This window comes from Peromyscus californicus, unplaced genomic scaffold (assembly GCF_007827085.1).
Source record: "Peromyscus californicus insignis strain IS unplaced genomic scaffold, ASM782708v3 Scaffold_19__1_contigs__length_69161282, whole genome shotgun sequence".
NCBI classification, from domain to species: domain Eukaryota; kingdom Metazoa; phylum Chordata; class Mammalia; order Rodentia; family Cricetidae; genus Peromyscus; species Peromyscus californicus.
Window position 1 is genome coordinate 27,767,440 of NW_026294491.1, and position 24,317 is coordinate 27,791,756.

General features: G+C 46.5%; 2 protein-coding genes across 2 annotated transcripts in view; one reads left to right on the top strand and one right to left on the bottom strand.

Moving 5' to 3' along the window:
- Window positions 1–22,202, bottom strand: part of Sh3rf3 (SH3 domain containing ring finger 3) — a 301,431-nt gene extending 279,229 nt beyond the window's left edge. Inside the window, exon 1 of the mRNA XM_052744948.1 lies at window positions 21,641–22,202. Coding sequence (XP_052600908.1) covers window positions 21,641–22,192 — 552 coding nt within the window. The 5' untranslated portion in view covers window positions 22,193–22,202. The remainder of the gene's footprint in view (window positions 1–21,640) is intronic.
- Window positions 13,272–13,839, top strand: LOC128114741 (40S ribosomal protein S11). Its single transcript, XM_052744949.1, has one exon. It carries the CDS (start codon window positions 13,305–13,307, stop codon window positions 13,779–13,781), a length of 477 nt encoding a protein of 158 aa, XP_052600909.1. The 5' UTR covers window positions 13,272–13,304; the 3' UTR covers window positions 13,782–13,839.
- Window positions 22,203–24,317: the final 2,115 nt, after the last annotated feature.

The window sequence follows — 24,317 nt, forward strand, 5'->3', positions numbered from 1 at the left end:
AAAGCGTGGCTGGATGCTGAGGCAGCAGGCTGAAGAGAGGCCTGCTTGTGGGGCTGCAGGAGCATCCCACAGAACTATGTGAGTTCAGCTCCGGACAAAGTCCACAGCAGAAAAGGACAACCCTGTCAAGGTAAGGTCTGTTCCTAGGGTCTCAGAAACAAAGTCGTCTATCTGAGTGGCTTTATTGCCTCTGTGACGAGCTCACACTTAAGAGTCACAGGCACAGCCAGGCTGCTGGCACATCTCAGGCACAGCTAAGTCACAGTCCACCTCCAATACTTCATCTACTCTGGACTTTAGTCTTTTCCTGACAAACTGGAGTAAATTTTACATCCTTTTTATACCTTCACTATTTCCTTCTTATTGCCACCAATCTGTCTAAATTTGGGGCAACATCCGCATAATTCCCTTTTCCCAACATCAACTAATTATAATTTCTGTTTCAAAAGTTACTCTGAGGGTAGAGAGGGAAAAACAGTTTTAGCTTTTCCTCTGCTATGCGGGAGAAGAGTCTAATTCCTTTGATCTGAAACGAATGCATTCCTCTGGTCTCAGCCCCCCAGCAGGTTCAGCGCCAGCACAGAGGTTCACACAGCAGCTCCCTGCTATCAGGTGCTGCAGCTCCTCCATCCCACCCTGGGAGGGGAAAGGCCCCACACACTGCCTACGGGCACAGTCTTGTCTACAAACTGTCATCTGGCTATGGCTTCAACAGCACTTTTATCAACCCAGGGACCGAAGTCTCAGCAGAATGCCCGCTGTCTCTGTCTGGGGAAAGAGGTAACAGTGCTGAGGGCCACTCTTTAAGTCTGAAAAGGAGGTGGTATGTGTTGTAAGAACAGAACTGTGAGGAATTCTGAGAGATAAACTGAGAACCTATACATGGAAAGTGGAGAGTATATGGTTGGAAGGGACACTCCAGGACATGCCCTCCCCAGCCACGTCCAGTCCACTCCAGCTGCATTCTGCTAACTGAATTTTCAATGATTAAATAGTAGAACATTCTTTACTGAATATTGCCATGGAAAGAAGATAATAACCCCTATCACATGAAACATAAATCTGATATTATACACTATAAATAATAAAAGGCAACAGTACAGTCTCCACACACTGAACTTTCAAACACTCCATTGTTGCCAGTAAAGTCGCTTTCATTCAGATCTCTGAAACGCCACCATCAGAACACCAGTCCCACAGAATGAGGTTATCACATTCCTGTTTTTAACTTGAGCCCAAAATTATTTTGTCAAATTCACTCTACGTGTCAGTTAACAAAATCACTATATGAAGGATATGTCAAATGTTCCTTGGAAAGTGCAGGGCATCTCACTTGCATTCCCCAAGACCATAAAGACAACAGTCACACCTAATGTGGATAGACCTGAGTCATCTTTAGGGTAGAACCAGCTGCCAAAACTGGGGAACTATCCATCTCCAACAATGATGGGTACCAACTATCATCTCAGAAAATGGACAGCTGGGAGGGGATGAGTTTGTAACTACTTATTTCCAAGACAACAAGCATCTCTTCTCAGAAGGAACATGAATTTGAAGGCTAAATTTCGTTGCCTCCATAAAGAAGCCGGGAGAAAAAAACATAATTAGACCTGGTGCCTATGCAGGCTCCCAGGAAGAGACTGTTGACGAGACTTGTCAGCGCTACGACTTCCCAGAGCGGATTCAAAGAATCAGTTCGGTATGGAAACTATGCTCACTCTGAGTTCAGACAAATTTCTCAGCATGTGTTCAATGAGCCCTCCCGGCTCTTATTACATCAAGTTCAACCCAAAAATTCCTGCAGTCATTTTCAGATTCTATCATGATGACAGCTCAGAAATCAGGGGAAGCCTCATGTTGCTGCCTCTAAACCCTGTGCAAGTACACCATGCAGACACATGGCCTACCAGGCTCGGCAGAAGGATGTTCGCATCAGAACTGTATTATGGCATGTAACACGGTCTGATCTGTCAGAGTCACGCTCTCCTACTGGCATGGCATCACTACTGAGCACTGAGAAGGGGCAAGGCAAATAGGGAAGGACACAAGTGTGAAACCCATCCCGGGCTTCAGAAACAGCAAGGAAGGAAGGATGAAAAAACACCTTATTGATCATGTTATAGTGGTTTCATGAAAACATAATGAGATTTGGGGTCCAGAGAGTTAAACACACACTGTTAAGACCAATTTCACTTGTTTCTTCTTACCCTTTATGATATGGAGACTAAAAAATTTCAAATTATTTACATGGCTTTAATCCTGTCCTATCAGAATTCAAGCCGTCTAGAGATGGTTTATTTGGACACCTGCGAAACCATTAGGTTTTTGTAAATGTTTCTGAAACATGTCGGCCGACATTTCCAAGGAGGGAGAAAACCTCCCATTCAGTCTGTCACCATGGCCACAAATGTTGAGCTCTACAAACATCTGGGCTGGTTCTAACGTTTAGTCCAAGGAAAAGGAGCCCCAGATGGCATGGAGAGGGGTGTCTGGACAAGGACGCTTCAAGCTCGCTGGGATTGTGGGCCACTGTGCGTGTTTTCCATACAGATCCTTACACTGTGTGGAAATGTATACATCAAGAACTCAACAAGAGAAAACAGAAACTCGGGGACCACTTTCCCGAGCACTCTTGTGTTCCCTTGGTTTTCATACAATGATGCCATAATAATTAGAAATCGTATGCTTGAGTACAATCAACCTTTATCAGTATTTCAGGCATGGAAAGATATAACCTTACTTCCCCCGTCCCTTCCTCAATCAATACTTTGAAGTAAGCAGTTTCTTCATGAACATACACACAGACACAGACACACAGACAGACAGACAGACACACACACACACACGTGCGTGGCTACAAAACTCTCCCACCTGCATTTTTTTTTTTAATTTTCTATTTACAGTGTGGTAAAAGGTAGCATCAAATACTTCTATTCCCCCCCTAGACAGGCTGTAAGCGGGTAACACATGCACTCTGAGCAGTCAGAACTAAATGCCAAGCCCAACTTGCAAATCAGCTTTGTGCTTTGAGAAAAGAGGACCAGGCACCAATCCCACAAGCAACACAGACCCAGTGCCAGAGTCAGAGTCAGGCTGGCTCAGGTCCCAGGCCACTGTCCATGGTTGTGACTAACTTTCTCCATCTTCAAAATGAGTGCCTATAGACAGAGTTATTAGAAAGACTGTAAGAATTAATAAGTTGAATTCTTGTTTGGGGTAAAAACTTTTTAACAGAATTTTTTTAATGAACTAATGAGTGTCAGATTCATAAATAGAATAATGCCAGCAGCCTTCAGGTTAAAGATGGACATGCCTGGACTCAAAGCTTTGAATTTGTTTTGTCCCCAAAAGGTTTGTGTGCTAGAAGTTCACTTCCCAATGTAACACAGTAGATTATGGACCATCTGACGGTTGGGTATACTGGGAGGAAACTGGGTCTTGGGGCACCACACTAAAAAGAACCAATGATCATCTCACTAAGTTAGGTCTTTAGAGACTGAATCTGTTACTATGAGAAGCACTTATTATAAAGGAAGGCTACCTCCACACGCTCAGTCTTGTCTATACCAGCTAGCTCCCCACATTCACAAAAGGTGCTGTTGTATAATGCTATCTGACATGCTATAACATAGCGAATGCAGCTAGACAACCTTGAACTCCTTAGCTTCCAGAACTGTGAGCCAAACGAACCTTCTTGCTTCTTTATAAAGTAGGCGGCTATTTTGTCACGGTGACATGAACACATCTAAGACACACGGTCTTACATCATTTGTCCCAGATATCCCCCCTTATGGTCTCGGACCAACTCACATGGCTCTTCAGTGTCCCCAAGCTCCTCAAGACTCTAGGCCTCTGTGCCTGCTGTTCCCTCTACTGGAATACTCTGTCGTTCTCTCTTATGTCTAAGTCCCACTCACCTTCCCGGTGCACAGCTGCCAGAATTCCAGGGTTAGTACTTATGACCTCTTACATTTCTCTGCGAGTCATAAATGGTCTTTTTATACTGACTTTCCCAGGCTTGCTACAGCTTAGATCACTGCTGCTTGGCTCTGTGTTAATGCAGAGAATCTCTACTCACCCAGTCACAGGGAATAACTCGCCAGTTACCGGGAGCCTGACCAGAATTACCCAGCTGACTCCATCATGAACTCCAGACACTAAGTACAGAGCTACAGGCTTTGATGCTTGCCCCATTGGGTGTTGGTCTTGCTTTGAGCTCATCTTTCCTTGCTATGCCCCCCATTCTGCCCTTTTGGAGTAAGAATATTAGTAGTTAACTTTTTAAAATGTATTTATTGTTATGCACATGGATGCTTTGCCTGCATGTATTTCTGTGTATCACTTTGTGTGCCCGGTGCCCCCAGATGCCAGCCTGAGGCATCAGCCAGATCTGAGGGCATCAGATCCCCTATGACTGGAGTTACAGACAATTGTGAACCACCATGTGAGTGCTGGGAATCAAACCCAGTCCTCTGGAAGAGCAGCCAGTGCTCTTAACTGCTGAGCCATCTCTCCAGCCCTTAACTTAAAAAAAAAAAAAAGAGGGGGGTAGCAGGGGGACAGCTTGTAGGGAGATTGCCTTATATCTCAGAAGATAGTTGGAAATTTTTAAGTGTCCACATTGTTTAGGGCTATGGAGACTTTAGGAGCCAGAATGGGTGCAGATTTGCATTATGAGACAGTGCTGAGTGTATGGGGACCAGAGACAGAATGTTGAAGTTTGAGTGTGAAATATCCACCCTAAGCTCAATGTGTCTGAACGCTTGGTCTCCAGTTGCTGCTGCTGTTTTGGAAGGTGGAGGAACCCCTAGGGGGTAGAGCCTCACTGGAAGAGTAGGTCACTGAAGTTAAGCTTGGAGATTTTATACCCTGGCCTCACTTCTTGACTTGGTCCAAAGGAGATAAGCTCATGTTCCTGCCTCCACACTTTCCCCACAATGATGAACTGTAGTTCCTCAAACTGTAAGCCAAAAAAAAAAAAAAAATGCCTTTCCTCTGTTAATTTGCTTCTTGTTGGGTATTTGACTATAGCAAGTATAAATGATATAAAAATGTATACATATATACATATATATTCTAATATATATATTCTAATAGGGTAAAAAGAACTCCCTATTATTCTGAAATCTAAATTTAAGTCCAATTAGAACACAAAAATAAATTCATTGTGAAATATCTCCATTACATTTAGGGTGTATGGTGTGTGTATGTGTGTGTGTGTGTGTGTGTGTGTGTGTGTGTGTGTGTGTGTGTGTGTGTGACTGCCATTTTAGTCAATGTCTAGAGAGCCCCAGATTCCAAGCAGAAGGTCAGCTCTGGTCAAACGGTCTCCTCGGCAGTGTGGTGGGCATCACAGTGCTCTGTGTCAATGGGAACAGCCCCCAAGGCTCTGATGTCTGAATACTTCGCGCCCAGTAGATGCAGCTACTTGGGTAGGTTCAAGAGGCGTGACTTGCTAGAGGAAGTACATCACTGGGTGGGAGCCTTCGAGGTTTCAAAAGCCCCATGCCCTTCCCAGTGGGCTCTCTTTGCCTGGTGCTTTCAGCTCACAATAGGAGTCTTCAGCTTCCGGTTCTAACCATTATGTCCACCACCTGTTGCAATGCTATCATTATGGACCCGAACCCTGTGGAACCTATCAGAAGCCCCATTGAACCTCCTAATTAAGCCTTTGTCATGATGTTTTAATCACAATAGAAAAGTAACTAATACAACCACAGAGGTCCATATCTGGCTTGTAGGGCTGAACAGACACTTGGGAAGTGACAATGGACCATGAATGGCAGGTCACAGATAAGGAACACATCTTAAAAAGAGTTGCAACATGTAGGCTGTCCCAACACTTGGTAGTTGAACAAGTGAACTCCCTTCAAAGAGGATGTACTGCTGGAGGGCCCCGTGCCCACATTAGAAGTCGTTCATCTAAGGCTCGCGGGATATGTGATCATCTTTGAGATGAAAGCAGTTTAGAAGTGCAAATGATTGTCAATATGAATATTAATAGCAGAGTATTAATAACTGAAGTTGTGCGCCAGACACTCGACTCTTGATTAAACAGAGTGGGGCTCCTGCCAAACGAAGGGCTTCTCAACTCTGAGCCAAGGGATCTCCAAGAGACCAGGTCCCAAGAGGGCAGAGAATGTACCAAGTGCCTGACTGGAAAAATGGGATAAAAGAAGTCAGCACAGGCTTACACAGCCCTGTCTGGGTTTGCGGCAGCCCTTCCCCAGAATCCTCCAGTATTGTCCGACTCATGGAGAATGCTGGACCCAAGCGTCTGAATAAGGTAGGACCAATGAATAATAAGGGAGGGAGGAATTTGGAGCTGAAGCAGAACATACAAAGGGGGAAATAAAGACTCCAATGTTCCTCTGGGTTCTGCCTACTCCACAAAAAAGTAAATTATAGGACTTCTTTTTCTGTTAAAATTGCAAATCAGAACGGTTCCACAAGCTGTGAATTCATCAGAAACATTTTTAACTGCCATAGTTGCTCATTACAAATATCTGAGACTAAAATGAACAGCAGCTGCCCTGCCAGGCTGTCTATGACCACGTCTTCTAACTCCGAGACTCAAAACACTCTGGGTTATGTGCTGCTTCAATCATGAACGTACTGTGCAGCCTTTGAAATGATCCTTTTCACCGTTTTAAATGCTGGGGCTTCTGCCTGACGGATGCCATCTTTAATTATACAGAATCAAGTATTTTATTGTGATCTAATGGGGTCTATTACTCATCAAAATGGCACCAGTCAGCAACAATATTCCCCAGAGCCAATTACTCAACCCTTCTCTCATTCCAGAGAAGCAGCAGCTTGCACGTGCAACGGTACTCAGTGGGAACTCGCAAGTCTTGCCAATTTGCTCAGAAAGACAGAAAGGGCCATCAAGACACCCTCATTATAATGGCCTGCAATGGGCTCTTGACAGCGACCCTAACAATGACGACTGATGGAGCAGTGACCTCAAGACAGGTACACTGGTCCCTCTGGAACTACTACATGCTCTGCACAAGTGGTATGGTAGGATGGAGCAGATACAAGGGAAGGCTACCCTCTACAAGTCCTACAGCAAGCAGGCAGAAAAGCTAGGGCCCCAACCTCAGTGACAACACAGTGTTCCCCTTACACAGAGACATACATAAAAGCTATCAAGTACACAGCAGATGACTTGGCCAGAGAGTCCCTTCCTTTAGCTTAGATCCCACACGTACACAGAGCAACCCACCCAGACCAACTTGTCTTACATACAACCTATTTTAAGGGATTGAGTCATCTTAAGCAAACCCAAAGATAAGCAGAAATCATCTATTCCCTGAAGCTTTTATTCAAAGATGTGAACTGCCAAGCCAATTACTAACTATAAACATAGCTTTTTAAAATCGTAAGTATACTTGTAAATGTGTATGCATATATGCAGAAGTACACACATATTGATTTGTATTAGTGATGAAGTGAATGATAAATAGGTCAGACTCCCGTGCTGGACATTTTACCTAAAAACTGCTTATAAAGTTTCCAAGTATTTACAAGAGAAATTCATATTACTAAACCAGGTGCCATAAAGCCCAGAAGCAGAGAAATATGCTAGAAAGGTCACTCGATGAACAGTGGACAAATAAATCTTTTTTGAGAAAAGTAGCAATCAATAGTAAGCGATGAGACCTTGACGTGCCCCTCTTGAATAATTGACAAGGCATCTTTTTTGGAACATTTACAGTACTATGTTTAGCATTCCATTTGGTTCTACAAAATAATTCACTCAAAGGTTGACTCCTTATCACATCTGTTAACCAGGTAGCAAATGGCAAGCAGCAGACACAGAGCTAATATTTCTTTGTACGTGCAGCCAACTGGAGGGACTAGCCAAGAGCTATCCTTCATTCAACCCTAATGAAAGAAAAGGTTGTCCATCGATGCAGACCTGATACCACCCATCGGAGAATACAAAGGCCCCTGGTGCAACTCCAACACACAGAGCCACGTCATCTCCCTATGCCTCCCTCCTTCCAGCAAACTTCTCATCATCCTATGGCTGCTGTTCCAAGAAATGAGCATTCCATCTGCTTCCTCTGAGGACCTCCAGGAAGGTGCTCGCCACTACATCTCTTAAGAGGCAAAGAGACTCACTCTAGGTCTGTAGGGAGGAAATGGGTATCTGTAAGACATGGGAAGGAACCTATTTGGACAGAAAGGCTTTGTTAGAAGTCACAAAGGCCATCAGGTAGAGATAGTAGGCTCTGGGGAGGAGGAAAATACTCAAACACTCACGCTGAAAAAAGCCTGAGGGGAGGTCAATAGGTTACCAGCAAGTGTAGGCAGGAGATGGCAGAGGAGGGGACAGCAAGAACAGGAAGAGAAAACAGAAAAGAAAAGACCATCCAAACTTGAGCTGAACAAGGATAACAATAGACATAGTAATATGCATAACATGGGAGGGCAGGGCACAAGGCTTCAACCCTACACAGAGAACTATAGGCAACTAAGGAATCCCGACAGGAGAAGAAATAGTCTTCCCCAGGAAAGAGCACATCAACTGGTTATCTTAAACAAATGGTCAGCCCTGAAAACAAACATACAAGTAGCCTTATACAAATTGAGCAGTTTGTATTTATATATTTAAGAACTATATATAGGAATGTTTATTCTTGGCTGCCAACTTGACTATATCTGGAATTAACTGAAACGCAAAAAATGGCTGGGCACACCTCTGAGGGAATTTTACTTAATCCTTTGAAGTGGGAAGATCCACTTCTAATCCAGATCTCTGAGGTGGGAAGATCCACCTTTAATCCAGATCCACCCTAAAGGCCTGTTGGCATACGACTGATGCAAACATTCAACAGAAACTGTACTAAGGAGAGATTTCTTCCATCATTTCACACTTGATACCATGCCTACCTTTGTTGAGTTCGAACAAGCTCTCTGCCAGTTTAGTTCAGGGCTTCTTCAGGAACCAATACTAATGTCCTTTGCTAGACCCTTAGTCTGTTTGTTCTGAAAGAGGCCAGGACCCAGTGCCCAATAAGCCTGAGCCTCAAATGTAACAGCCATTATTCCCACATAGTGCAGTCTGTGGAACTGAGGTCCAGGAATAGAGACTGTAAAAACAGTTTCCATTTATTAAGCTCACACTAGCGGCTCATGATAGATGCCCCTATAATCCCAGCTTGGGAGATCCAGATGGGAGTTGGAAGCCTTCCTAAGCTGCACAGCAAGTTCCAGACCAGCATGATCTACTTTGCAAGATCCTGGACGAGGAGGGAATATGATGAGGCCTGGCATGTGGCTCAACAGTTACAGCACTTGCCCAGTGTGCACGACACCCCAGCACCAGGAAACAGAGCTCTACCTGGTCCCAGAACTTTACATGTCTGACCTCCCTCAGCCCATGCAGTCCACAGAAGCTGGATGCTCAAGAGAAAAAGAAAAAAGTTTCCTCAAAAACTAGAACTATCATGTGTATGACCTAGCAATCTTGTTTCTGGGTCTATACCAGAAGACATGAAATCAGTATGCAGAAGGGACATCAGCATCGCCATGTTCACAGTAGCACATTCATGAGAGTCAGCAAATGGAATCAACTTAGGTGGTCATCGGTATATGAATGGGTAGAGAAAATGTGATACAGACAGATGGATGGATGGATGGATGGATAGACAGACAGACAGACAGGCAGGCAGGCAGGCAGATACTTTGTCATTTGGGGCAAGATGGACAATAACTGATATGTCTTACATTTCAAAATAGCTAGAAGGGGTTTAATCTTCTCAACACAGTGAGATGGTGAATTTTTAATTGATAGATATGATAACTACTTTGATTTCATCATTGCACAACATACCAACACATGTCCACATGTCCTATAAACAGGTGCAATTACTCTGTATCATTCAAAAACAAAATAAAGGCCTACTCACTCTCCTCTTGGCTAGCTCAGCAAGTGACTCCAGAACACAGACTCAGACAGTGTGACTTCATGGAGGCCATTCTTCCCACAGAGAACCAGGAGTTGGCTCAAGGCACTTACTTCCCTGCTCACCCCGAGTCTCCAAGCCCGTCTGGCAGGACTGTCCTCTCTTTAGGGCCCCAGCAGGCTCAGTCTTAAACAGTGCACATGCACGGGGTACTGGGGTGGGCCCAGCTCTGAGAAGTCATGGAAGATATATCTTATTCCAATCTGGTCAAATATCTCCACAAGTGGTACTGAAATCACATTCTATTATGCCCAGCACATTCTGGATAGAACAGAAAATTCATGTGAATGCTTTTATTGGGAGCGAGGTGCTAGGATCAAACCCAGAGTCTTGCACATGCTAGGCAAATGTTCTACCACTAAGATATTTGTCTAGATTATATGGGAATTTTTAAGAACAAATGTAAGACCACAAGTAGAAAAGTGTTAGGGAGAGGGAAGGTATTAAAGAGATGGGAACAGAGTCTGCCAGGTCTCAGAGCTACCAAAACTCTACCCAGAAGAGACCAGGAATGCTACAGTTTCAAATAGGAAGGGCAGTGGGTGGCTGTCCAAGCAGCTGCTGGGCAGCCTATGGAGAACTGGGATTCAGAACTTCCAGAAGGCTTGGTGGCATCTTGGAGGGGGCACCAAAGCCGGAGGACACACACCTATAGAGGCTTCAGAGAAGAGGCAATTACAGCTAAGCACATCTAAGGAGTCAAGCAGGGAGCCACCTGCATACTCAGCAGGCATGACAGGAGATGAGGCCCCCTGGCGGCGCTAGACATGACCCTCGGTGGCTGCTCTGAACCCTCTTCTCCCTGCTCCCACTCGCTCTTGCTACTGTCAGGGCCTATGAAATGATTAAGTCTTCTCTCAAGCTTCATTGTAACTCCCAAGTTACAATCCATCCATCTTTCCTGGGGACCCACACCCTAAATCCACATTAGCCTTCATGACAGAGAAACCTGTGGCTAACTCAAGCCTCCGTCTACCCCATGAAGAACCTGCCAGCCGAAAGGCCAGTGGGCTCAGCAGCAGTCCTTGGCCCCAGTGCCTACCCTGGCACTGGAGAAGTTGGGCAGGGCTCAAAGGCCACACAGGGCTCCTGGGTCCTCTCCAGTTCACTGTAGTGGGGAGAAAGGCTAGCATGTGAGGGTTGAAACAGGGTTACTAACTAGCTAGCACTTCCTCCAGGGAGGGAATCAGAAGTTGCTAACTTCAAAGAGCTACAAAGCAGTGAACTATCAGAGAAGCATTCAGCCCACAGGAAGGGAAAATGAGGAAAGAGCACTACAAACAACCCGGGGAAATTAGAATGGAGTCAGAAGTGCCCGGAAGGGAGAATGACAAAGAAAAAAGGCCCTGGGCTTCAGCAGATTGAGCTGTTCGCAACATCGTCTTCCCTCGGATGAAGCTGCCTGGCACCTGGTCACAGAAGGTATGCCCTGCCACGGCACTGACCTCTCATTGCCCACACCCACCCAGATACCACCAAGGGACCTGCTCATCACAGGTATTTTAGATCCAGTTTATAGCCATCCCAGAGGGGCAGCCTAAGGTCCCAAGGAAAGGCTTCTCAGCCCACAAGGCTACTCACAGCAACAAAGGCATTATGGTCCACGGGGCCAGCTTGGGTGCTGATTTTTAAAAGTATTCATGGATTAGTTTGAGAGGGCAAAGGAGCCATTATGGCTAACACCAACCACATTTAACAAACTGGCTATTAGTCTTATGTAGAAAAGCAAATATTTCCTATCATATCTAAATGTAGGGAAAAGATAAATTGCTGAAGTTGGGAGGAAATAAAATAAAAGGAACATCAGTATGCAAAGACATTACAAGTAAAATCATGGTTCACAGAAGGCAAACGAATGAAGAGTTGGTGGCCGAATGTAGAACTCAGTGACGGGGAGTCCAACCACACACAAGAACTATGCCTACTAACCATGAAGACCAACAGACACCAACCATGGACACCAAACACAGATATCAACTGCAGGCACCAACCATGTACACCCAACCATGAGCATCAGCCAGGAGCATCAACCACATGTAATGACCAGGCAGAGTAGGCAGAAGTACCAACCCCAAATACCAATCATGAGCACCAAACACATATGCCAAGTAGAGTCATCAACCACATATAACAATCACACATAGAAACCATGTTTCGATCATGCTTACAACCACAAGCATCAGCCATGTGTATCAATCATAAGCATCGACCACCTACAAAAGTCATGCACAACAACCATGAACACCAATCATGTAGCTTAACCATACACACCAACCATGATTATCAACCATGAGCAGCTAATCTTACACATCGACCATGAGCACTAATCATTCACCCCACACATGATCTCTGACCACGTATGCTGTCATGAACAACCAAGCTTGCATACCAAACATAAACAACCGCAGGCATCATGCACGTGCATAAATACATGTCCTTTACAAAGGATGCAATAACTATGGTCCTGAGGGTCAATAGCAAGTGAAGAGGCTACCCAGGGCTTTAAGTGGGAAGCTTTCTGCTCATCTGTGTTCTCCATGGGCCTCGCTGTGAGTGATGTGGAAACAGTTTAGTATTTCATAACTCTACCTCTGGTCGATAAACGATTCTATGTCTTTAACACAGTGATGTGGGACTCACCTCTACCTGCCCATGAATGCAAATCTGTATACATTAAGCACTGATAGTATTGCCTTTCAGCCCTGAGCTCTTCCCATCCATACAACTCCAAATTAGTGGCTGCCCAGAAGCTGTGTCCTGACCCTCTTCTAAAAGAAGCAATTTAATACCAAAAAAAAAAAATGTAATTTGTGAATGGTGCTGGTCTTAGGGTTGTACTGCTTCGATGGAACACCATGACCAAAAGCAAGTGTAGGAAAGAGTTCATTTGACTTAAATTTCCACATTTAATCCATCAGTGAAGGACGTCAGGACAGGAACTCAAAGAAGACAGGATCCTAAAGGCAGAAGCTGGTACAGAGGCCATGGAAGAGTGCAGGTTACTGGCTTGCTCTCCACGATTTGCTCAGCCTGCTTTCTTATAGAACCCAGGACCACCAGCCCAGGGATGGAACCACTGACAATGGACTGGGTGCTCCCCCATCGATCACTAATTAAGAAAATGCCCTACAGGCTTGCTTGCAGACCGATCTTTTGGAGGCATATTCTTAATTGAGGCTTCACCCCCGTCTCAGGTGACTGTAGCTTATGTCAAGCTGACATCAGACTAGCCAGCACAGTACCCAAAATCTGCTTGCCACTTTGAGCAAGAGTATGCTAGGTTTTAAAACAGCTTTATAGCTCTCTTTTTCTCAGGCCGCCGGGAAGATGGCGGACATTCAGACGGAACGTGCTTACCAAAAGCAGCCCACAATCTTTCAAAACAAGAAGCGTGTTCTGCTTGGAGAAACCGGCAAGGAAAAACTCCCTCGGTACTACAAAAACATCGGTCTAGGCTTCAAGACGCCCAAGGAGGCCATCGAGGGCACCTACATAGACAAGAAATGCCCCTTCACTGGTAATGTCTCCATCCGAGGTCGGATCCTGTCTGGTGTCGTGACCAAGATGAAGATGCAGAGGACCATTGTCATCCGCAGGGACTACCTCCATTACATCCGGAAGTACAATCGCTTTGAGAAGCGCCACAAGAACATGTCTGTGCACCTGTCTCCCTGTTTCAGGGATGTACAGATCGGCGACATCGTCACTGTGGGAGAGTGCAGGCCCCTGAGCAAGACAGTCCGCTTCAATGTGCTCAAGGTCACCAAGGCTGCTGGCACCAAGAAGCAGTTCCAGAAGTTCTAAGGGGACTCTGGACAACTCCCCAGAACAAATAAAGTGGTTTTCTAGCTCACAAAAAAAAAAAAAAAAAAAAAAAAAAAAAAAAAAAACAGCTTTATAGTCCCAGCAACAGCGAGATCAGGGATTATTTGACAATTAAAACTTCTAAACCTTCATTTTCTCCTATGCACACAGCTGAAGTACCACCACTTTATCCCTATGCATTTTTATAAATTTCTACATAATAAATATCTGTGTCTTCTCATTGAATTCATTGGGCAAAGATATCCTACGTGTACAAGGCCTTGAGAAGATAACGTGTCCTTCAAAGGGACTGCTCAAGGCCTCCCAAGAGCTTTTCTTGGTGGTCAGCAATTGTTTGAGGAATGCTTTGACCTTTCAAATCCAACAGGATTATTGGTAAGCAAAGGAGCAGAAGATTCACCAACACCATCTTGGAGAGCAAAAGCATCTTCTTCATTATAACTCATTGTGTCTGATGACATTCGCTCTCCCTTCTAGCTATTGTCTGCATTCACTATACCTTCTAGCTATGGTCTGCTTTCACTATCCCTTCTAGCTATTGTCTGATATATGCCAAAGCCTCCCCACTTCCCTTCCCTCTCTCCAGTACTTCTGGGTTCATCTTAGTTCATCTTTTGCATAGCATGTACAAGGCCCTATGATAAATCCTTAGCATTGGGAAAACTCCTGCTAGAAAAAAGAAAGAAAGAAAGAGAGAAAGAAAGAAGAAAAGAAAGAAAGAAAGAAAGAAAGAAAGAAAGAAAGAAAGAAAGAAAGAAAGAAAGAAAGAGGTAGGCACGAGTTTTTCTCTACAGCATACCCAGCTATGTAACTGAATGGAAACAAATACAATTAATTATAAATAAACATCAACACCGTTTTTATCCCAGGCACCTTCTGCCCACCCTCTACAGTAGGCAAACGCCTGGTACACCGCAGGGGCACCGAAGAAGCCAGCCCTTCCTCCTTCAGTGCACTGCTGAGGACCTGTCTCCTACTCTCTGAGGACATTGCATCTGCCCTTGGAAGATGAGGTTTTTCAATTCTCTCTTCCTACTTCTATCAATCTGAGTTGCAAACCCTGGCTCATAGGAAACTCATGAATTCATGCGAGCACTACATATACACCTACATTTCATGAAGCAGTTCATGGTTACAGATAACCAGTGTATCAGTGAACATACGTAAAGCAGAAGCGCCACATGAACTGGAGCCTCTTTAGGGTCCCCCAAAACAGTTCCATCTCTAGACATCCATAAGCTACTGATGGTCAAAATGAACTTAAGGGGAAATCAACTGGAGCAGGGGCAGTGGCGCACGCCTTTAATCCCATCACTCGGGAGGCAGAGGCAGGCGGATCTCTGTGAGTTCGAGGCCAGCCTGGGCTACAGAGCGAATTCCAGGACAACAGCCAGAGCTACACGAAGAAAGCCTGTTTCAAAAAACGGGGAGGGAGAGAGAGAGAGAGAGAGAGAGAGAGAGAGAGAGAGAGAGAGAGAGAGAGAGAGAGAGAACAATACGGTTTTCAGAAATTCCATTTGAACTTCTCTCAGTGAGCAAAGGGACCCACAATGCAATGTGCTAACAGAACTCCTGAGTCACTCACCGCTGCCAACACCTTCAGCCTGACAGCCTATTTTGAAAGGTTAATTAAAATTCCAATAGAATGCCCATGGAGTATGCATTTCTCATTCAGCAAATTGGAAGCTCTCCCAAGCACAGCAAACCTGATAAAAACTGACCTTGGCCTCTTCAAGAGACCCCGTGAAGAACACTTTCTTCTAGCTAAGTGTTCACTGATATTTTATTTTTTAAAATGTACCTGGAATAAGATTGTGCTGGCTGTAGAAGACGAAGAGTAAATACACCTGGACTAAAACACTTATCAGAAACAAGCACACAACTGAGAGCCAGTTCTGCCCTATGCAACTGGCTGCAGGGCCACACAAGTGGAGGGATTCGCTCAGTCCCACCGTGGGGGCTGCTCCGTCCCAGCAACTGCAGAGCTTTGCCTTTTCCTGCAGATCAAGGAGCCTTGCTTTCAGGAGAGCCCACCAGCCAGCTGGATCCACAACTAAGTGAAATAGTTCTCCCCTGCTGTCCTTCTTACAGCAAATGGGAGTCTTGCTCCCCCCGACCCCGACCCCGACCCCAACCCCAGTTGTCGTTGAGGCTTTTACTCTTTGCTTTAATGATGCTTATAAAGATCAGGGACACTGTCTGTGACAAAAAAGATAAAACCCGACTGGAGCAGTGGAACGTGTGAAACAGACTCCAATAGCCATTGGGCTTAGATGTTCATTGAGGCTCCGTGATCCAATCTCCTTAACACAGGATAACTTTGAATCTAAAAGTGAAGTATGATCTCTCTCTCTCTCTCTCTCTCTCTCTCTCTCTCTCTCTCACACACACACACACACACACACACACACACACACACACACACACACCACACCCCTGTGCACACACACAAATAGTTCTCCACATACACCCTAAACTTAGGATCCCATAGGCAATGGACCACTAGCAGGACCCCAGGAGGGACACCTCAAGTTGCCCACAGACACATGGTAAGAAAGTAAGGGAACTATTGTGCTGTAGTTCCTGGCCCCTGTGTACCCTTAGGCACCACAGAGTTCCCTCCTCTACCTCTCCTTCAGTAAGGATGACCACGAACCCCTTGGGAGGTCCTGGGCCTCAGCTCCGGGAGCAAATGGTGGGAGGCAATGCCTTAGCCACAACACAGCAGCAGTCCCAAGATCTGAGGAAAGTATATGAAGATGCCCAGGCAGTCCCAAAATTCGAGGGAAGTATATGCAGGCGCCCAGGCCACACTTCGTATACTTAGAGACTGGAGAGAAACCTTCCTTTCTCTGTACCTAGCTGTGGTCACGCTAGATACCACTGCCTTTCTCAAAAACTGGTTCCGGGCTAGAGGTAAGACCCACACAGTTGCAAAGCAGGATGGGCACATGTGGCTCCTTAGGATGGGCTGCTCAGCCTGATCTGCACAGGGCTACATGTCCCTTATGCGCAAACTGTAACAGATAAGGGACATTCCTACCACCACAATACTCTACACATCTATAAAATAGCAGCCTTAAGCTTGAAGAGCGTCTGTTGACTTTAGTTTGGGGTGAACCAAATAAAGAGGTCAGTACTACTTCTGTTTGGGACAGTGTCTGTCAGTCAACCAGTTGGTCTTTAATCAGAAGATTCCTCTAACCTCGAAGCCAGTGAGGCACTCAGGCCAACGTTCATCTTTCCAGTATTCTACTCACTGCATGCCACTCATTGGAAGGAGGCTTCACATTTCTTGATTTCCTGCCTTCCTTACTGGCTACCTCACAGGGCTGCAGTAAAGAACAGATAGCTCACACATGCTGGCACACGCCTAATAACACCAGCATTCTGGAAGCTGAGGCAGAAGAATTAAAGAGTTCGTGGCTAGCATGGGCCACAGAGTGAAACAGTGTCTCAAAATATTTAAAAAAAAAAAACAGATAAAATATTCTGTAAAACCCATGGGACACAGTAGGTGCTCTGTGAATAGTAATTTGAATTAATCACTAATAACCACCAGGAGAAATACAGCACGAAAACGTTGTTGTCTCTGAAGTGCTGTTCTCGCACTCAAAGCATCCACAGTAGACAGGACTATGGCAAGATTCTCATGTCACCAAATGTCTGACACCCTAACGAGTACCTGGCTCCTTTCATAATCCAAGAATGTCTATTTGGCAAATGGCTGACCCTTTGACAAACCAAGAGGCAAAGGACTGTGGTTGGAGGATACAGCCTAACACAGCTGGTACACCTAGATGTCAATCTCCGTGGACCACAAAAGGATCACTTCTCCATCCACTTGGTAAGGTTACTGTGCCCAGCTCTCAGTAGCATTAAAAAGGAAAGACATAACCTCTTCAACTTTGATGACCAGGGATCAGGTGAATTTGAGGTGTCAGACACCTCAGACACCCTCTACCCTGGACAACGTTCTCACGTCACCAGCTGTCTGCTACCATGTGGACTATCTGGTTTCTTTCAGAATTAAGCACACCCAGGAGGTAAAGACAGGCAGAGGGTGAGCTCAGAGTGATGCTTAGACACCTAAGCCATTCAAGGTCAATCTGGGCTTTATGAGACCCTGTCTCATTGTTGAGGAAACAACAAGGCAGAAAGATATACAACAGAGGACCACCGTGATGAAACTCATGACCCAGTGTCCACACATATGGTCCAGTCCCGGCACAGGGGAGGGGCAGATGGGAAGACACAGCATAGACAAACTAATGTAATTAGCTCTTGCGCCCACTTGTGTGGTGTCATCAAAGATACTGTCAAACCTTCCACGGTGCTTTAGTCTGTGAAAACATCTTTACTCTCAAACCTCAGAGAGTGCTGCCCAAGCACCAGCCAGGGACTATTACAGCCTCCTAAAAAGCCAAGAACAGCTCTCTTTCCCCACTCCCTTAGGTCAGGTCCCTAACGAGAGACCAAGATGGGTAATTGGCACAATATAAATACTTAATAGGTTCTATATATGTCCAAATAAAAGCAAAGAATATAAAAAAAATAAAAGAACTTGTTAAAGTAGGAATTATCACATACTTAAGTCTTTACTAAATCCTTCATATTAAAAACTCAATCTCTAAATGATTCAAAACCACAATACCCTTTTGGCAGAATCCTTGTTTGCCTGCCTGCCTGTCTATTTCTGTTTGTTGGATTGCTTTGGATGGAATCCAGGGTCTCTGGTCATATACAAGGCATGTACTATACCACTGAGCTACATCACCAGCCCCCACATAACTCTTAGACTGTCCTAACACAACCCAATTGGTGATAGTTTGGGAAATTAAAAGGGTTCCCTTGTAAAACTTTCAAGACAATAAACAAGTTAGGCTGAGAAAGTTAACACACATTACTAATTTCAATAGTTTTACAGCTATCATTCAAGCCAGACTTTTCAACAGCACTTTAAGAAGCCACATGGAGACAGTATTTACCAGCAGATCAAGAAATGGATAATCCTAGACTAGGTAATGGGCACTCCTAACTTGGTACAAAATTTCTAGAGGCAGAATCAGTAACTGATTTTTTTTTCTGAGACAGGGTTTCTCTGTGTAGCTTTGCGCCTGCCTCTGCCTCCCGAGTGCTGGGATTAAAGGCATGCACCACCACCGCCCGGCAATTTTTTTTTTTTTTTAAAGACATGTGAGAACAGAATTGAAAGACTCTGCTTGTCAGGTAGGGGACTCCTAAGAATGCTGAAGACAACCAAGACCCAGCTCAAAAGGATGCACTTTGGGACCTGCACATGAAACTAAACAGAACTTTAGTGCATTTTATACCTGAGGCAGTCCCCAAATTCAGCTGTAAGGGACTTAACATATTTGTCTATAATTTACACACTTTAAAAGCTTACATATCTCCATTAGCCCAAAAGATCTGAGGGACTTCTAATCAAGAAAGGCATTTATAGTTACTATTAGGTCATATTTGACAACTGTTAAATGATGGAATGAGTATCCATTTATTAAACAACATGCAGCAACATCCAGAATTCAGCCACACCAGAAAGCATCAGTACAATTGAGGGACAGTGGGGCACCAAGAGCCTACTCGGAAGCAATTTTTAGCTGGGCTCTGCTTGCTAAGTTTATAGGTGGCTCACAACTACATTGCACGCAATTCCGTCCCTTTCTCTTTTCACACCCATCACTGTCCCCTAGACTGTTCATTGAGACCTAAAGCTGTTATCCCAAAGTGGCAGTGTGGCGGTAGCATGCAGGGCTTTCAGCTGACCAAGAAGAAACCCAGTAACTACTAAAAATCAATGAGCAAAAGCTACAAATACCACAATCTCCATCTCTGCTACTTTCTCTCTGAACGCGATCAAACAACAGTAGATTTAATTCTAACTTTTCCCCAAAACCTGAACCTGGTCCTTTTGAGACGATTGTGAAAGCAAGCCTGCATTCTAGTTGACACAATACAAAGAAAGAAAATATGTTCTCGAATTCCCAGAAGTGTAGACATCCTAAAGCACAGTGTCTGTAGCCACATGCAGCACCAACCTCCAGGGTCTCAAAATCTTACAGAACCAAACATGAATTCCTTATACTCAAGCACTACTGCTAAAGCTACAAGCTTCTACCTCGTGGACAAGTCCTAAAGAATGCGCTGAACGGCAGGCACTAAGGTTCCAGGAGCTGTCCGGGGCTGTGCCTTCCCTACATCAGAGGCATCTGGGTAAGCACCAGGCCAACCACACTCCTCAAGGTAAACTGGATCAACGTCTGTTAGCAGTCATCACAGTGCCCGAGCATCTCACATGAGCCATAGTTCTACAAGTCACATAATTACTGAAGCAGGAGGAAGCAATCAACTAATGCTGCAAATAAAAACCTTTAATTATAATGTTAGATTACAAACAACACAGACAAGGAAGAAAAGCCTCGGAGCTTCTAATGGAGCATATAGCTGGATTTAATCACAACTAAAGCCAAATTTAAATTCTGGTCCTTCAGCAACAATCCGAAGGAATGACTATTCCCTGACTACCTTTACCCACCCTTTCTCCTGGTCCACAGAAAACTCAAATTCAGCCATCCAGAAAAAAAGTCTCCCAACTAGAACAGAAGTAGAGAAGTCTGTATAACGTAGCTGTACAAAATCTAAGAATGAAAATTAACAAATAATGGTCCACGTGGGAAAGCAAGCCTGCCTAAGAGCTCATGAGAGGACCTAGGCTTGTTAAGAGAATGCCAACCCCGAGGTTAAGACAAAATTCTCCTGGAGACTCCAGGTAAATGCCGCTCTTCCTTCTGAAGGCAGCTGTAGTTAGTCTCATGGCAACGTCTGCCCACTCTGCCCTCTGCCCTGTACCCCTTAAGCAGACAGTTAAGCAGGCAAGAGGCCACCAGCTCCCTGTCAGCGATCGGAACTAGGGGACCATTAATCAGTAAGTTCCCAACTGGTGGGTGGGCTGAGGGCGAAGACGACGACTCTGGAGGTGTAGGTGAAGATGGTTGTTTCTGGGGATTTGGAAGGGTAACAAAAAGTTAAAGAAATAGATGATAGATAGATAGATAGATAGATAGATAGATAGATAGATAGATAGATAGATAGACAGACAGACAAACAGTCAGGATGGATGGATGGATGGATGGATAGATAGATAGATAGACAGACAGACAAACAGTCAGGATGGATGGATGGATGGATGGATAGATAGATAGATAGACAGACAGACAAACAGTCAGGATGGATGGATAGATAGATAGATAGATAGATAGATAGATAGATAGATAGATAGACAAACAGTCAGGATGGATGGATGGATGAATAGATAGACAGATAGATGATGATAGTAGATAGATAGATAGATAGATAGGTAGGTAGATAGATAGATAGATAGATAGATAGATAGATAGATAGATAGACAGATAGATAGACAGAGCCTAGTCAAAATGGAAGTGTTGGAGAGCAGCAGTCTGAAGGCATATCCACCTAGTGAGAGGATGGTTCATATGAACAGGTCATGGGGGCAGATGTCAGCACTGTGCTCTAGGCGCTTGGAAAGCAACTTGGGTGCCCACAAGAAGTTTGGGGTAAGGATTAGGAGGTGCTGCGATGAGATGTAGCCAAAAATTGGTTAAGCGGGAACTAAGAGCTACATAGAGTCCCTGGAGCACAGAGAAGTTGTTGAAGAAGACTAAAACAAACCAGTGGGCCACTTGGAAGAGCCACGGCTAGTCTCTATTTCTGACCACGATTACTCTGTACATCCACGTGCGCACAAGCATACACTTTCCCACACAGTGGCGCCATGTCATTGGGGGGTAGATTCTTACCTTAGGCACTGGCACGCTCCTGTTAGTCGCCACGTCGCACAAACTGGAGGTAGAGCTGCCTGCCGCCGCTGGAAGAAAGACCGGAGAACGCGGAGGACTGCCAGTCGCGCCTCCAGGGATGCCAGCCAGCGCTGGGAAGGTACTGGGGCCCGGGCGCGCAGGAGGGCTGCTCCCCGGGCTGGCGCCCGTGCGGGGCCTCTGGCGGATGCCATCCAGCAGGCGCACCAGCAGTATGTTGGCGGGCAGCTCGTCCACACCGCAGCCCACCAGGATGCGGCACTCAGGACAGCGTAGCTCGTGGCGCGAGCACACGATGCTCTCCAGACAGCGGCGGCAGAAGGTGTGCTGGCATGGTAACACCTTGGCCGTGGTGTCCAGGCGCTCCAGGCACACGGAGCATTCTAGCAAGTCCAGCAGCGATGACTCGTCCATATCCTCGTCAGTCCTCGCTTGGGCCTCCTGCTGCTGCTCACCCTGCCTGTCGTCGCCCTCTCTCCGAGCTGTAGTGGCCGCCGCCTTGGACGCCAACAGCCAGGACGCTCCAAGCAGCATGGGGGAGGCGCAGGCGCGGGCCCAGTGAGCCGCCTAAGTCCAGGAGCCAGAGCCCAGCCCGCTGAGGGTAGCGAGCATTTGCACCCTGCCCGGGCGACCGCGATCAATAAGCAAGGTTCCGTCCCCCGCGGCGCGCTGACAGCCCGAGGCTGTGGCCTCTATGTTGCAAAGTGACACGCCGACCCTGCCTGCAGAGTTCCTGGAGCAGCGAGTCAACTCCAGGCAGCTGAGCGGGCTCAGCCCTCCTACACGCGCCGCTCGCCGCTGCGGGCTACACCTGTCCCGCCGCGCCGCTCGCTCCCCGGAGCCCAGCAGCAGGAAGTGCCGGGAGAGGCCAGCCGGGTCCCCCGGGAGGCCGAGGCGCGGCGTGCGCGCTCCCCCGCGCCGCAGGCGAGCCGCACAGCCCCCCTCGGCGCCTCCATGCGCCCCCGGGCTGCCAGATCGCCGCCGCCTCGCTCAACCAGCCGGGCTGGACCTCCTCCCCCCCGGCTGCGAGCACGTGTGCGGGGGGCGCGCGGAGGTCACAGTCACTGCTGGGGTGCTAGGAAGCGGACCCCCTCTCTTGCTTTGGCGCTCTCCCCTTAGGCCACCTCCGGGGCTCTCCGGAGAACTTCCCCTGCGCAGCCTTGGCCCTGTCCTCGGTGGATGCCGGACTCTGGGTTCTCCGCGAGCTTCGGGAAGGGACGTTTCTTCTCAACGCCGCCGCGAAGGAAAGTTTGAGAGCATTATCCCGACTGCTTTCTTCGGCAGCTTTGGAGAGCAGCCTGGGGACGCATGCGACACCCAAGGCATCCTTCTGGACGACTCCAGGGAGCTTGTGTCCCCTCTCCCGCCAGCACACACAAGTGACAGCTGTGGGGATAGGCGCGGGGATGTCCCTTGAGGCCAGAGGGGAAGGAGCTGGAGCTGGCGGGGCGCCCCACCCCACCCCGGGGGGCCGCGACCACTCCTTCGGGAGGCAGGCTGCCCTCTCCAGAATCACCGGTGTGAGCCTGACGCCGCCGCCGCCCACGCGCCTGCACACTCTGGCCGAGCGCCGCGCCCCTGGCGGCGCGGTGAGAGACTCCAGTGGCCGCTCTGGTGTGCTCGGGTGAACCCAGCTCCAGATTTTCCTCGTGAGGCTCAAAGGAGGGGGAATTTGCGCTCCTTCCCGATGCCCGGGTTTCTGGGAGCGTCAGAGCGACGGAAGTACGTACGAGGACCCGGAGCAGCAGGGAAGTTTGGCGGTGGGCTGCGGTCGGCGTCCAAGATTTCTTGCCGTGTGCTGCCCCCTGGTGTCCCCTTCGTGCTCCCAACACTCAGCGGGCTAGATGATGCACAACCGGGAGATGCCAGGGCTAACAACAGAAGTGGTGTAGACGCCCCCTCCTACCAGTTGGGCTAACCTGTTGTTTGTGAAGCTGAGCGTTCACTTTCCTAGTTTTTAGGGATAAAATAAAATCTGCTGATGCATAAATGCCGAGATTATGCCTGCATTATCAATTTTGTGAAACAAGATTGTTTTTGTGAAGTAATTGATTGATCTTGTGAAGTAATTGTTTTTAACTTCGTTTCACACGTAAGGAAAATGAGTCTCATTCTTATGAAGCCGTTAAATTAGATTTAATGATTGTGTCCACGGACTCCAGATGCATAAAGACCACATGCTAGTAGAGTGGTTGCCTATAAGCTATGTGTCTTTTACAGTGTAGTAGCTTCCACGCCAGGTGCTCAGTAAATATTTGTTGAATTATTGAGTGTCATGGTCTCATCATCCAGTGATGATTTGAATGCAATCCTTGGTACCCCAATTCCAGATATCCTAAGTTCCTATCAGGCTGCCAGTCCCTGGAAATTTCAGGAAGCAGATAGTTTTCTCAGCGGACATCTGTACCATTAACATCACAGTGGAAGACTGGCAGAGAACAAAGTTGTTGTCCATGATGATTCATCCTGGATACTTTCCGGTGCAAGAGAGAAATGAACTTTAGAAAAACCTTGAAAGGAGCAAAGTAAGAGGCATCTTAGGAGCCCATAGAGCTAGGCCAGGTTAGTGCAGACAAAGTCCTCTGAACCTTGCCCTTGTACTCGGTGACTCCCTCCTTCCTTCCACTTTGCACCAGGAACCACATGATAGAAAAACATG